Source organism: Plectropomus leopardus, chromosome 2, assembly GCF_008729295.1.
Source record: "Plectropomus leopardus isolate mb chromosome 2, YSFRI_Pleo_2.0, whole genome shotgun sequence".
Taxonomy (NCBI): domain Eukaryota; kingdom Metazoa; phylum Chordata; class Actinopteri; order Perciformes; family Serranidae; genus Plectropomus; species Plectropomus leopardus.
The window spans coordinates 214918-230435 of NC_056464.1; the positions used below are offsets into that span (position 1 = coordinate 214918).

The 15518-nt window shown below is 41.6% G+C and overlaps 1 protein-coding gene across 1 annotated transcript in view; it reads left to right on the top strand.

The window, feature by feature from the left end:
* Window positions 1–5755: 5755 nt before the first annotated feature.
* The window catches only part of LOC121950059 (dihydropyridine-sensitive L-type skeletal muscle calcium channel subunit alpha-1-like), a 73369-nt gene continuing 63606 nt past the window's right edge, over window positions 5756–15518 (top strand). The window contains exons 1-4 of the mRNA XM_042495974.1: window positions 5756–5793; window positions 6233–6437; window positions 13355–13458; window positions 13631–13776. Coding sequence (XP_042351908.1) covers window positions 5756–5793; window positions 6233–6437; window positions 13355–13458; window positions 13631–13776 — 493 coding nt within the window. The remainder of the gene's footprint in view (window positions 5794–6232; window positions 6438–13354; window positions 13459–13630; window positions 13777–15518) is intronic.

The following is a 15518-nucleotide window of genomic DNA, read 5'->3' on the forward strand; positions in this document are numbered from 1 at the left end:
ACAGTGCTCATCACCAGTGAGTCAAGAAATCTTGAGCTTATTCTAGAATGTCTTTTATAGTGTGTTTGTATACCGATTTTGCACTGCTCAGCAAGCTCCTCAACCTCTTTCCATAGTTCATCAAAGTAATTCTCAGTTCTGTAGTCCTGGAAAGTGTCTGTAAGGGCACCTACTAGATCCACAGCCCTTGCTAGATCAAGAGTGCTGGACTGGAGCATGTCAGAAAGACATTTGGCATCACCAAGCACTTTACAAAAGGTAACCAAAAGCCCTATGAACTGTAGATCTATCTGAGAAAGAAGACCCTCGCCTCTACTGACCTTTCTCAGCGTCTTTCAAGTGCAAGATCCTGCAACAGTCTCAGAACTGCTGGAAGCCTGTCTCTCAGATTACGGCACGCTGTGTATCTGCAGGCCCACCTTGTGTCTGTAAGTGCATGTAGCTCCCTGGGCTGCTACGAGCCAGACACAAAGTTATACAGCTGCTGCAGAAGTGCAAAAAAGTCAACAACCTCAGGCACTGCTTTTGTAGCATCAACAAGAACTAAATTCAAACAATGCGCATTACAGTGAACGTAAAATGCAAATCTGACATTGTTTTGAATTCTTGCAGATACTCCAGAATGTTTACCGTTCATGACAGATGCACCGTCGTACCCTTGTCCTACAAGGTTATTTCTGTAGTCCAGACCATGCCTCTCTAGACAACTGACAATCAATTTACTGAGACCTGCTGCATCAAGGCTTTTAGCTGCCTGGAAGCACAGAAAACTTTCATGAATGGCACCTTTGTAATAATACCTTATAACTATAGACATTTGGTTTTTTTTTTGGAGGTCTTTTGTCTCGTCTGCAATCACACTGAAAACTTCATTTTCTTTTACTTCTTTGATAATTTCGGTCTAGACCATCTCAGTTAAACCCTGTTGGATTTCGTTTTGAATTTGGTGGCTTGTGTATTTTGCATTGCCACATGCATCGAGCCTCTTTTCAATGAATTTATCGTGTTTTGCTATTTCATCCAGTATGGCCAAAAAGTTCCCCTTATTGTGAGAGTCCTCAGACTCCCGATGGCCTCTCTGTGCAATGTTTTGAGTTGCCATTAACAGAAGAACATTTGCTATTGTTTTCACATACTGTTGATTTTCTTCCACTTTTTTTTGTCGGTTCATGTTCAAAGAGTTTAACATGGTTGTGTTCATCTCAGTAGCCTTTTTACACACTGATTCCATGCGTACATTGCATTGACATGCATTTCTGATTTTGAGTGGAGTTTAAACCCAGCCTCCTTTGACAACGCTTTTTTCCAATTGGAGAAGCCTGACTCGGGCAAAGGCAGAGTCTGGTGCATTAGGCAAGGAGAAATGTCTACAGGCAAAGCAGTAGGAAGAGTCTTTAAGGATTGAGTATTCAAGCCAAGAATTGGCTCTGTACCAGGCACTGCAGAATGCTCTCTTCCTTGATCCGTGCTGGGTTCTGGGGAATTGTGTCAGACAAGGCTGAACTGGTCCCTCCTCTTTGCATCTTGAAATATCTGGAATACAAATAAAATAGTCATGAAAACACAGTTAAGGGATCCAGAAGATTATTAGACAATAACTGCAGCTAACTAGCAAGTTTCAGGTAAGTAGACCTACCACCGGGTCCTCTGGGTCTCTGGGTCTGGCTCTTGTTGCTCATTGACATCCTCATCCTCAGAGGCCTCCGTGTCCTCTTCGATGGAACTACATTGTATAGTGTAATCAAAATAAAAATGCAACCACCATTAAAAAACAACACTCATCAGTAACCAACATTTCAAAATATCTAAAACTAAACTTTATTACTGAACTGAGCATGTGACTGTTTCTGTCTATGCTCTGACCTGGTGATGATGGGCTGTGCTGTGTTGTGCATTCTCTCTCCGGACTAGTCCCAGGAAGGGAGCTGCCACCTTTGTCTTCTGTGTCCTCCCTCAAGGGAACTACATTGTATAAAAATAAAAATATTAGTGTGTAAGCAAAATAAACATACAACCACCATTAAAAAAACAACACACATCAGTCAGTAACCAACACTTCAAAATATCCAAAAAAAAAACTTAAGGGTTCCTACACATTTAAAATTTCCAGACCCTAATTCCCAGACTTCTCAGTAACAAAGACAGAAATCTCTTTTTGTGACATTTGAGTAATAAGATGTGTATCATGTGAATAGATTATGCAATTCATCATGCAAATTATTTGTTATCATTATTCTGAATTTGTATGCCATTATGCCACTAAATTATTTCCAGGAGATTGTAGATAGGTAGTGTATGCAAAATAATTAACCCATACATCTTAAGATAACCCAGATAAGTATTAAGATAAATATATTTCCATACAATTGTTTCCATTTTCCATACTACTACAGACCTGGAAATGTGTAGAAAATCAAATTCCATACTTTCCATACTAGCGTAGGAAACTTAAAATTACTACTGAAGTGAGCATGTGACTGCTTCTATGCTCTGACCTGGTGATGATGGGCTGTGTGCATCAGATTCTCTCTCCTCCTGACTCGTCCCAGGATGGGAGCTGCTAGCAGACCTGAATTCTGGCTGTCTGCCTGCCTCATCTTTTCCTGACTTGGTTCTCTTTAAAAAGAGAGGTCATAAATCTTCTCCCCCTGCCTTTTCATTCTCAACTGACCCTATGAAAAAAATAAGCCAGTCTTGTTAACGTTACTCCTAGCATCACTTATAATCACACAATGTTATTAAATCCCTACTTCAAGCCTAAAAAATGTCAGGGCAAATAAACCACCACCATAGACGAAAGTTTAATATCCAGACTTTTCAGCTAGTTGACAGCAGGCTAACTACCGTGTTCACATTACGTTTCATTTAAGGCAACAGAGCATGAAACAGGTAGCTGGCTAATTCTCCAGTTTCATACCTCTAGAATCATTGGAGAAACACGTATATAAATAGCGACCCAAATGAATTAAATGTAGACATTAATATTGAGCGGCTGTTGGAAGCTAGCGCATGAGAGATGTAACGTTAACGTTTGCTTGATGCCGTGGCTCTCTGCTTGTAGCAACAACAAAAAAAAATCTCCTATCTACAAAAGTTATTTTAAACAGTGACTCATTAGGACACCAGCGTAAAACTTACTTTACGACGAGGAGTTCACTGTCCATGAAGGGTATCCTTCGTCTCCTTCTTTTTCGTCACTTTGTTGATTGATCTCCTGTCTCCAGCAATGATAACCGACTCCAGTTCAAATCAGATTCAAATCTTCCTCTGCTTCAGTGGCGATTCTTCTTCTTCTCCTAATGAACGTGGATTGCAACGCTTTGTGGTACATAGCGCCAACTACTGTACAGGAGGGACTTAGCAGTCAATAGGCTTCACTGATTTAAAAATGCAACTGGCTCCTTCCGACAAGACGTGCGGTGCCGCGATATGTCAATCATCTGGGGTGGCACCTGGGGGGTCCAATCAGATTTCAGGGGGGTCCAGTGCTACCCTGGCCTCCCCTCTAGCTCCGCCTCTGACTCCAGCCAACTGACTGCAGCACGTGCTGCTCACTGACCTGACGGAAAACTACTGTAATTTCTGGGCAATTATTGCACACTGCATCCGTGTTTTTTTTTTTTTTTTTTTTTATTGAACTCATACTGTGACAATTGCACACTGTCTCTGAAACTTTTGTACAAAAAAAAATTTTTTTTTTGCTTTTTTCACATCTGAGCATTTCTGACCAATCAATGGAGGAGAGGCGGTGACAGACACAGCGCTGCAGCGCAGCACCAGCAGTGGAAGGGAGCGGAGGTGGAGATAATGGATAAATTATACAATATCCTCGAGGTCTGTGTGTGTGTCTTAATACATTCTTCCATGGTTAGACAACAGAGCAGCATCCGGGGACAGCAACTTCACAGAGAGGCTCTGAGCCACGGAGCGGGGAAGCAGCCCGGAGCCGAGCCTCGGGGAATCGGATCTCTCTGTGATGTCTCTCTGTGATGTCGCTGTCCCCGGCTGCTGCTCCGCACCAGGGCAAACCCTCGTCCGCTCCTGGCCCCCTCCGACCGGGCGCAAAGACATCGCTGAGACAAGGGCCGCAAGCGGCTCCCCGTCTCCGCGCTGCGCTGGAGCAGGACACAGTTTCACTTTGACGTTGCGTTGCGTGGTGCGCGCCCCGAGACTGCACGGCCACTCTGGCATCTGCCCAAATTCTGCCCAGTCCGTGTCCACGGGCCAGTCAAAACGGCTCCGCGGGCCGTATCCGGCCCGGAGGCCGGAGGTTCCCCATCCCTGCACTAGAGCATGGAAAGGATGGTTAGACTGGTCTATAGGCCGAATAACCGTGATGTCATGCTAACAACAAAAGCTACTTCCGGGTAGATAACTGGTTTCTGTTTTAAATTTTGGAGATATGTTAATTTGGCAAACTTGTTTGTGTCTTTTGTCATTTTTCAGTCAGATCTGTGTTATACATAGATATAGGGTTTAACACAATGGTGCGAACTAATTAATGTTTCTGTTGTGCATATTTTATGAACAGCGTTGCTTTTCTAAGGTTTTTGATAAACTTAATCCACAGGTGTTGTGTCAACATGTTTTCCCCTATGGAACAGTGTTTTCCACCTTTTAATGCAAGTGCCACCCTCAGTGGTTAGGGACTGTTCATTACTTATGAGGAGAGAAATAACTGAACACAGTTGTTATTTATAGGTATAGTCCTGTATAGGATTTGGGCTATGTTTAGGAAAGAATACATGTTCATTGGGAAACAGTCTTTAACCAGCAAGCTGAGCAATGTACTGCTATGGACAGGGTTGCAGCAAAACATATTTTAGCCACCTAAAAAAAACCAAAAATCTAGATCAGTTTAAGTGTACACTATATGAATATTTGCTCCACTGACTTCACTGTTCGGTGGAGTATAATGACAAATTTTCACGATGGAGTCTGGTGTTTTTGACATAATGACTTAAAGTCCTCAATGGTAAGGGATATGTTACAGCAAGGTAAGGCTGTGATAATATTCTAACTATATCATATACTCAACTGCACATTTATTTTTCAATGTGGGACTTTTCTCAGGTGACCTAAAACTAATTAGTTAAGTTTGCTCAGCACCATATGATTGTATTTAGGTGATGCAGTGGTTTTCTACCAGGAGGTTATTGTAAATAAACATTGTGATTGAGACAGAAATAAGGGATTTTACTTCACATACTTTCTAGTTCCAAAGGCGACCGGAGGGTTCAGATCCTTTTCGGGTCTCTGCAACCCAAACCAATACGTTGCCCACAAGATGTTACAGATGTTCCAGTAAATGCTAACCTTCTAGCATTTACTGGAACTGGTCCAGCGAGGAGACTGGTTCACCACCTTCGATTTAAAGGGTGCATTCTCTAACAATGCATTCTTCACCAACAGGTGAAATATCTGAGGGATGTGCTCAATGCAAGCAGGCACACAGAATAAAGACAGACATCAGTTTGCAAACTGTGGCTTCTTGCAATGGTGACAACATTGACCAGCAGGTGCTTGGGTTAATGGCAACTGGTGCTACGGTTGGGGCTGCTGCATATGCATCACCTACGGAATTGGTTTACTATCCTTCACTTTGATGCTAAGAAGCACGAGCAAAACTTGTCACCATTGGTTACCATTCCCCATTCAGCTTAGGACAACCTAAGACAATGGGGGTTCCCACAAAATCTGCTGTAGGAGTATCTCTCGGATGAGTGACCTCTTACATCACAGTGTTTATGGATGGATGCATCCCCAGTGGTGTGTGGTGAGGGACCTGTCGGGGTAGAAGGTAGATTTATTAGGCATTTTTTATACAAAGTTTATAAAACAAAGTTACATTTGTCCTTGATCCTGCCACATCCTTGGAGCTGAAGGTTGAGTTGATTAAAATCAGCAGCTACTATGCAGATTCCATCCGATTGCTCGGGTATGTTGTTGCTAATAGCATTATTTAATTCCTGCAGTGCAATTTTTGAATTTGCATTGGAGTCTTGTGTCCTTGTGGCTCCCAACAAGGTCCGCCCATCCAGTGCAATAGCTTAATCCGGGATGTTAGGGGTATTCATGTCCTGACTGGTTGGCTACATCTATGGAAATCTCAGTGGGCTAATACTTGCTGATTACTGGAGGAGAGTATTACCCATAGAGTCAAGTAGAGGACTCCACCTGAGCTAACAGAATAGGGTTACAATAACCTTCGTTATCCTTCTCTGACCCTCAGACATTTTGCGACAGTGGAGAATGAGAAGCCGGCTCCATGTGCTCAAGCGGGGAATGGTCGGCGTTGTACCATCAATGGCACAGAGTGTCGAGCTGGCTGGCCAGGCCCTAACCATGGAATCACCCATTTTGACAACCTGGGCTTTTCAATGTTGACCGTCTACCAGTGTATCACCACACAGGGGTGGACAGATGTCCTTTACTGGGTAAGCTATTAGTCTAATCTAAAAGCAAACCAGTTTGTGCTTATAGCATGTTTTTGAAGTTGTCTTCCTTAATTCTTATTTACTTAGTCAAGTTAGGATTAAATTAAACTGAATTAAATGTAATACACACAGACACACACATGCATATTTCTACATCACTATGTAGCAATATGCTTTCACTGCACCTCTAGTCTCAGATTTGAAGTCAATGCAAGGTAGAAATATGAAACTTTTACTTTGATATATCTCTAAATTGGTTGAGTAAAGTATGATCAGATTTTGGTTTTGTGCCTGTATGTAGTCAGAGATGCTCAGTCACTCATTGTCTGTAACCACTTGTCACTTCGGTCGTGGGGGGCTGGAGTCTATCTCAGCTGTCATTGGGCGAGAGGCAGGATACACCCTGGACAGGTTGCCAGACTATTGCAGGGCTGACACATAGTCAGGGTTGCTATAGTGTGCATATAATTATAAGCATTTATAAATTGTCAGAGTACTTACAACAGTCATCATACACTATAATTCATTTTATAATGACTTAACAGGTCAGGTGTCCATACTACATATTTGCTCTCCACTCACTATATTTGCTCAAAGTGTATTAAAGTTCTCATAGCTGTGATACATAATGATATTTTATAATACATTATAATCCCTATTATATTGTATTATAATGTGAGTATAACTCACTGTAAGTGGTCATCAGGTGATTTAAGTAACGTAATGAAATCCCTGTGATTATAAGTCAGTCTTTGTTCGCCCTAAGTAAAGTGACAAAGAACAGGATTGAGTCATTGCAAGAACGGTAACACTTTGTCATGTCAAGGAAGTTGTGTTAAGTTGTTTTTTTGTCTTGTGTCCATGTTGTCTTGTGATTTCCTGTTTTATTTTGAAATCCTAACTCTCCTCTTGTTTCAGGTCACCTTACTTCCTCCCTTTGTGTGTTTTCCCGCTGTTGTGATTGTCGGCCCCCCCCTGATTGTCTCCACCTGTTTCCCCTTACCTTGTGTATATATAGTCTGCGTCTCCTTTTGTCCTGTGCCAGTTCGTCTTGTCTCGTTAGCCAGTGAACCAGCGCCGTATTCATGCCAAGTCTTGTTGTTGCTCAAGCTTTTGTATTGTTCAGGTTTGAAACCTATTTTTATTTTGATACTTTGTTGGACTCAAGTTTTCCATTACCTTGTAAAAGTGAATTTTTGTTGATACTTTGTTGATCTCTAGTTTTCCTGCAACCTCATTTGAGTGAATTTTGTTTTGAAACTATCATAAATAAAATTTAATTCTCTCCTAAATGGAGAGTGTTGCACCTTTTACTTTAACGAGTGCAAAATCCAAATTCTAACGTAGTTATTGATAACCGCTACCTTTTGGTCTTGTAATGATAGGACAGCACTCATTTTTTCATGCCTGTCTTTTACTGGACTAATAGGCCTTGACATAGGCCTGCTCTCCATTCCCCACACCAAGACTCCGTACTCTTGGACACAGAGTTTTAGTGTCACAGCCCCCACCCTCTGGAACACACTCCCAATAAATATCAAAAACCCCTGATCTCTGGACATGTTCAAAAAACTCCTCAAACACCATCTGTTCACCACAGCCTACAACCTTATTTGCTTGTTTGTGTTACATTTTTATTTAATTGTGCAGTGTCCTTAGGTTATCTGAAAGGTAACCTAAGCAGTGTCCTTAGGTTATCTGTGAAAGGTGCTATATAAATCTAAGTTATTATTATCATTATTATTATTATTATTATTTTATTATTATTATTATTGCTGTAATGTGTTTATGTAATTTCTGTTCACTTTATTGTTCAGACCACTCCATGTTGTCTGATGATTTTATTTTGCTGTTGGTTCTATAAGAAGTGTCAGGTTGTTTGATATGTGCATCTCAATATTGCTTTTTGCACCTGTTGCCAGTGTTCACTGAGGTTTTATTAATTGTCAGTCATTTTCATCTGAGTTTTGCTTCTTTTCTAGTTAACTCTAGTAAGGCTGAACTGATTAATAATCAGTAGTATAAACAGGCTGCAAAGGGCTGTCTATAGAAATTTAATTTACTGTTGATTTTGACATTGAGGCTCATGTTGCTTTTTTTAAACTGTTACTTAAATAAATCTTATTTAAAGTTATTTAAAGTACTTTCACTTATACTCTAGTCACATTTCTAGTAAGTAATAATAAGTAAGTAATATTACTTGTACTTGACTACAATATTCTAGTACTCTTTTCAAAGTACAAGGCATATTTATTAGTCATTTTTTTAAACTTAGTTTTAATAGAAATGATATTGAAATTAGTCACAAAATCCTGCTACATCTTTTGGCATTGAGGGAGGGGTTTATGATTCTCACAGTCTGGGGAAAGAAGCTGTTCTGTAGTCTGGTGGTACAGCAGCAGATACTGCTGTATCTTTTCTCAGATGATAGCGGGGTGAACAGACTGTGGCTGGGGTGGGTGCTATCTTTCAGTATCCTTTGGGCTCTGTGCAGACACCTCACTTCACCAAGGTCACTAATGCTCTGGAGATGGGTACTAGCAATGCTCTGGGCAGTTCATGATGTTTCTAGTCAGTATGCTTTCTATTGCTCCTCTGTTGAAGTTAACCAGGATCTTGCTCTAGAATTTAGCCTTCCTGAGTTTCCGTAGGAGGTAGAGTATTTTCTGTGCATTTTTAACCTGGGTGGTGATGTGTGATGACCAAGATAGGCTGTCAGTGATGGCAATTCAAAGTAACCTATAGCTGTTCACCTGCTCTACCTCGGCTCCATTGATGTAGACAGGGGTGTGTGTCTTTGCCTCCTTCTTTCTAAAATCAACAATCAGCTCCTTTGTTTTACTGACGTTGAGCAGTAGGTTGCTCTCTGTGCACCACTCTGCAAGACTGTTGATTTTCTCCCAGTATGAACTTTGATCGTTGTTTATAATATGGCCTATGATGGTGGTGTCATCTGGGAGTGCAGTCATGGGTGTACAGTGTGAACAGGATGGCGCTGAGTACCCAGCCCTGGGGGGCCACAGTGGCCGGTCCTCTGGAGGGGTCCAGAGGACCGCCCACTGTGAAAAAACTCAAAGTAAAATAAAGTAAATATAAACAAAGCGCCACCATCATATGTGAGGCAACACTGCCGGACGAGCTGAACACATTTTATGCTGGCTTTGACCTCCTCAAAAAAGACTCAGCTGTGAAGTTGACTCCCCAGTCGGACGCCATGATGAGTACAATCTATGCATGGCTGGACAACCCAGTGAAGTTTGAGAAGTCTCACAGCGTCAACAACACCCTGGACACCGAGATCGTCCCAAAGTCTGACCATGAGGAAGAGGAAACTCACATCCTTATTGTGGAGGGCTTTCTGCTTTACACCTATGGACCTTTGATCGACGTGCTGAACCAACGTTACTTTATTTCCATCCCATATGAAGAATGCAAAAAGAGGAGGTGCTCTAGGAACTACGCGATGCCAGACCCCCCCGGTCTGTTCGATGGCCATGTCTGGCCCATGTATTTGAAACACAAGAACATCAGTCGCCAGTCAGTCCCCAGTCGACTTCACAGCTGAGTCTTTTTTGAGGAGGTCAAAGCCAGCATAAAATGTGTTCAGCTCGTCCGGCAGTGTTGCCTCACATATGATGGTGGCGCTTTTGTAGCCTGTGACATTTTGAATTGCCTGCCACCTATCTTTAGTGCTGTTGCTGTTGAGGTCTCTCTCCAGTTTCTGATGGTGTCTCCTCTTAGCTTCCTTGATGCTAGCTCTCAGTCATGATCTGGCAGTGATGTATGCCTCCATTTCACCTGACGGAAAGGCAGCTTTTTTTGCTTTGAAAAGAACCTTCACCTTCCCATTCATCCAGGCTTTCTGGTTGGGGAATAATTTCACTGTCTTTGTGATCACGACATCACCAACACATTTGCTGATGTATGATGTCACAGAAGATGTATATTCTTCAAGACTGATCTTGTTATCTTGAGTGACAGCATCTTTAAACATTTGCCAATCTGAGCACTCAAAACAGTCCTGTAGAGCTGCTGTGGCTTCATTTGTCCACACTTTAACAGTTTTATCTGTTGGATTGACCCTTTTTATCAGCAAGCAATATGATGGCAGAAGAAACAGAGAGATATGATCTGAAAGGCCAAAGTGAGGTCATGGGAGGGCTTTGTCCAGGGTATTTCTTCCTCAGGTGGGGATCTGGACATGCTGGTAGAATTTCGGTAAGACAGATGTGAGGTCTGTTTGTCAAAAATCACCAGCTACTATGAAAATTCCATCAAGGTGCTTGGTGATGTTGCTGTTGATAAAATTATACAATTTCTGCAGTGCATTGTTTTGTATTTGGATCTGGGGGGATGTACACAACAACAATAAAAATGCTGGTGCATTCTCTGAGCAGATAAGATGGACGACATCTTAGCACTATGACCCGATATCTTAAACAAGTGCCATTAACTTAAAACTAGCAAACAGTATATTAAACACATTCAATAGTTGCCATCTTGAATTTCTTTCTCTCTTCTCAGCAGTGTTGCCAGATTGGAAATTTTAAATTATTTTACCGGTGGATCAAAATCATCGCATTTCGAGAAAAATTATCATACAGTCACAATCACAAGAACAAATACGTTAAATTTATAACATCAGTAAACGTGTATTTAAACGACTTTTTGATACATCTACAAATCTACCCATGCATATGAGGGGCCGTGTGGAACATTATTCATAATTACCTCTCACATTCACATATGAACCAGTCTCATTCAAATTCAATTCAATTTCAATTTCAATTTTATTTATAAAGCCCATTATCACAAAACACAGTTTGCCTCAGATGGCTTTACAGCATATGACATCCCTCTGCTCTTACACCCTCACATCGTCTAAGGAAAAACTCCCCACAAAAAAACCTGTAATGGGGAAAAAAATGATAGAAACCTCAGGAGGAGTGACTGAGGAAGGATAGTTGTTCCAGGATGGACAGATGTGCAAAAGATGTTGTAAATATTAATTAAATTACAGTAATGACAAAATGGATCGAGAAAGAGAGGGGGAGAGAGGGGGAGAGAAGCACAGCAATAATGGTAACAATAGCATTGTATAACAATAGTGATAGACGTAAAATGACTAAATGCACTCTATGATAGCATGTAATATTACGTGCAAAAATCATAGGTGTTAACAAGAGCCCCATGCATACATTAATACTAGAGGCATGATGCATAATAATGGCAGTAGATGGTCGGGTCCAGCAGGATCACGGCATCTGTACAACCAAAGCCCACAACAAAGGCACAGCCTCAGACAGGACCACAGCAACAGTACAACCAAGACCACGATCAAGGCAAGCTGGAGGTACAGCATCAGTGCAGCCACAGCACGAGCATGGCCAAAGGCATGGTCACAGCATCAGCACAGCCATCACCACAATCCAGGCGCAGCCAAGATTGCAGCCAAGTTTCAGGAAAACTACAAAAAAAGGGAGCACGTATGCTCCGGAGAGGTAACCAAGTTAGTGTAATACAGTACAAAGACAACAGTGTTTGCAGATGGAAGGAACAAGAGAAGGAAAAAGGAGCTCAGTGTATCCTAGAAAGTACAAGCAGACTAAACCTATGTCAGCCTAACTAGGGGCTGGTCAAGGCAACCTGAGCCAGCCCTAATTATAAGCTGTATCAAAGAGGAAGGCCTTAAGTCTACCCTTAAAAGTGTAGGCGGTGTCTGCCTCCCTGACTGAAACTGAAAGATGGTTCCATAAAAGGGGAGCGTGAAACTGAAGGCTCTGGCTCCCATTCTACATTTGGAGACTTTGGGAACTACTTTAAATACAATTCTGGATTTTACAAGGAGTCAGTGCAAAGAAGCTAAAACAGGAAGAATATGATCCCTTTTTTTGGTACCCGATAGGACACGTGCAGCAGTGCTCTGCACCAGTTGGAGAGACTTCAGAGACTTGTTGGGGCAACTGGATAATAAGGAGTTACTGTAATCTGCGCACACACAGTACTGAAATGCCCTCGCAAGACATACTGAAATCCACACACACACACACACACACACACACACACACACACACACTATTTGTATAAAATAATGAAATGTGTTCACAAACACTGGTGAAATGCTAAACACAACTGAAAATTTCAGTAGAAACAGAAATAATTTCAGTTGAAACAATTGTTCATGGAGGAAAGCCAGAACGGCTCTTATTTCTTCATTTGCCTCACGGGTTGTCCACTCAACAGCCTATAAGTAATCTAGCCAAAGCTGCAATGTTGCTTAATGGCATTTTGGTGGAGATTATTAGAACACTGTCAAATGCCACAGCAGCCATGCAACAATCCATGGAGCTGGACGCGCTGGATAGCCACTTAACATCGCTTGTCCCTTCACGCCAGCAAAACAACATGCTGCTGCCAGCTGCAGCTCCAGACACACCACAATGTCCTGTTTGGACATGAGCGTCAGACATTATGCTGCATCGTGTTACATCAAACACTCTCTGTTGACACTGCATCCATAAAAATGGACCTCTGTCATGTCACGTAGCCTAAACATTCCTTTATAGATCAGTGTTTTTTCCATCAAATTTCCATATTAATTTCACAATAAAAATAAAAAATAAACCATGTAAAGGCTGGCCCCCATAACCTTTTAATTGTGGCTGTTTAAGCTGGGATTGAAGCAATGTGTTTTGAGGAATAGTGGGACACACAAACACAAGCATACACTGTCCAGTTATAGTAGTAGGATATTTATATTCTGATCTATCTCTGTGTATACAGGCAATACAAGTGTGTTTCACTTGTTGGTAAACATTTTGTAGGCCTTAGCACAAGGCAGATGTTGCTGTTTCAAAATATAAGTTACATGTTCTTATTTCTTTAATAAAGACAAAAATGTGTGCTTTGTTTGACAGGTAAACGATGCTATAGGAATGGAATGGCCATGGATCTATTTTACCACACTCATCCTGGTTGGCTCCTTCTTCGTACTGAACCTTGTTTTGGGTGTGCTCAGTGGGTAGGAATATCCTAAATATAAATATTACTCCTCCATACATTTTTTGAGATGTTTTTTTTGGCATAATCATGATTTACTCTTTGCTCTGTCCGCTTACCCTACAATCTTTTGTGTCTGCAGTTCACATTATCTCTAAGAGTGCTTCAGATTTGTTGTCTTGCTTCATTTCAAGCGAGTTCACAAAAGAGCGGGAGAAGGCCAAGTCTCGTGGAGAGTTTCAGAAGCTGAGGGAAACCCAGCAGCTGGATGAAGACCTCAAGGGCTATATGGAGTGGATTACTCAGGCTGAGGTCATGGACAATGACCAGGAGGGACAGAGTAAGACACAAGACACAGAATACTTGTTCAATGGAACACTACAGTGGTCTCATTTATAAAAAGATTAATACTACTAGTAACAGAAATTGGTGTGCTTCCATAATTCAGATTTTCAAAACTGAATATTCAGATTTATAAAACTGTGCGTACGTCTTTAAGTCCGTGATTTCCTTTATTAAACCTAAAATCAACTTGGAATTGTCCAAGGTGGATCTGCCTCATATCTGCGAAAGCGGATCTATAAGTAACGTGTAATTTGTGGCGAAATTAACCTTTATTTCACCACTGCAACATCGTTTTACGACAGGTGTGCACATTCTCCCATCAAGTTTGTTTTTATTAATCACAAACTTTGCATGGAAAGTGGTGAACACCTCTCTCAGACTTGTTGATGTGCATATGCAGTGTTTAGAAATGAGATGCCACCTGCAGCAATATTATACAGTGCAGTTCTGATCTCCTAATATAGGTTAGTGCTAAAACTGAAAGTAAAAACAATTAATCTATGCTGATGTCACTCTAACGCACCAAAAGAAGGCAATGGAGGAGGCTAACATAGTGAAACACACGAGAAACAGTCACGAAAAACATCAAAATTTCACTTTTTTACTTTTCTTCCCACTTTCCTTAAAATGTCGTAAGACCAGACTGGATCCTGAAGATTTGCTGGGAGAGCAAACATCGTTGGACTTAGACTAGTCATGTTTTGACTCTGGAAGCATTTTTCAAGCAGCCATGAGTGACTTTCCATCAAACTCAGATCCCATCATACCCCATTTCAGCACTCTAAAACAAACAAAACAGATTCTTTCCCATTCTCAGTTGGACGACCACTGACCACTGATTACTATAACAGTCCATCCTGTATCATGTATCAACACATACATTACCATTGTATGTGTTAAGTAAAGTCAGATACATACTTATGATGAATCAATGATGAATTCACACCCAATGACATGAAAGATGTATAATGTGTATTTTCAGGAGTCCAATAGAGATTAAATATTAGATTATTTTAGGCAGGGTATATGTGGGTAGTGTGTGCATGTGTGTGCATGTTTTGATGTTTGTATGTTTCAGATTTTTCAAATTTTGTTCCTTTTTGTGGGGGGCTGCTTCCTAGGCACTAGGACTCTCTTATTATTCCAGCATCAAGGAGCTCTCTAAGGTAGTGTTTTACAGTCCCCCTGTCACTGGGGTGTTCACCTTGATAGCTCTTTAAAAGGCATCTCACAGCAGTTGTTTGTGTCAGTGGGCACAGACTGTGAGGAGTTAAGGGACATTACACTCTTAGCAGCAGATACTTCACCAATGACGTGTTGGAGGAGCAATTCAACGACGTCTGACCTTCTCAGGAAGGTCGGCCTGTCACAATCTATCCCACGTTGGTAGAGCTGCAGCAAAACATTTGTGCCAACCGACAGTAGAATTCTGCTATTAAACTGGCATCTCGGAACAACAAGGGCTAGAGCAGTCAACTTCTCCTCTGCCCCAGTAACACTCTCAGGGAAAGTTAGAACAACAAAGCCCAGATAGTGCACAGGCTGACCCCCAGCCCCTTCAACCTCGAGCAGATGATGGAAATGCTGAATGGGGAGGGATGGCAGATATCTGCAATAGTAAATCTCTGAGATGGTCATGACCTGAGATCCGGTATCGAGAATCACACCTTGTTTCTCCTGTAAAGAGACTGTAGAAATGTAGCGGGGGCCCACAACTCCAGGAGGTAGGGTGTGGCT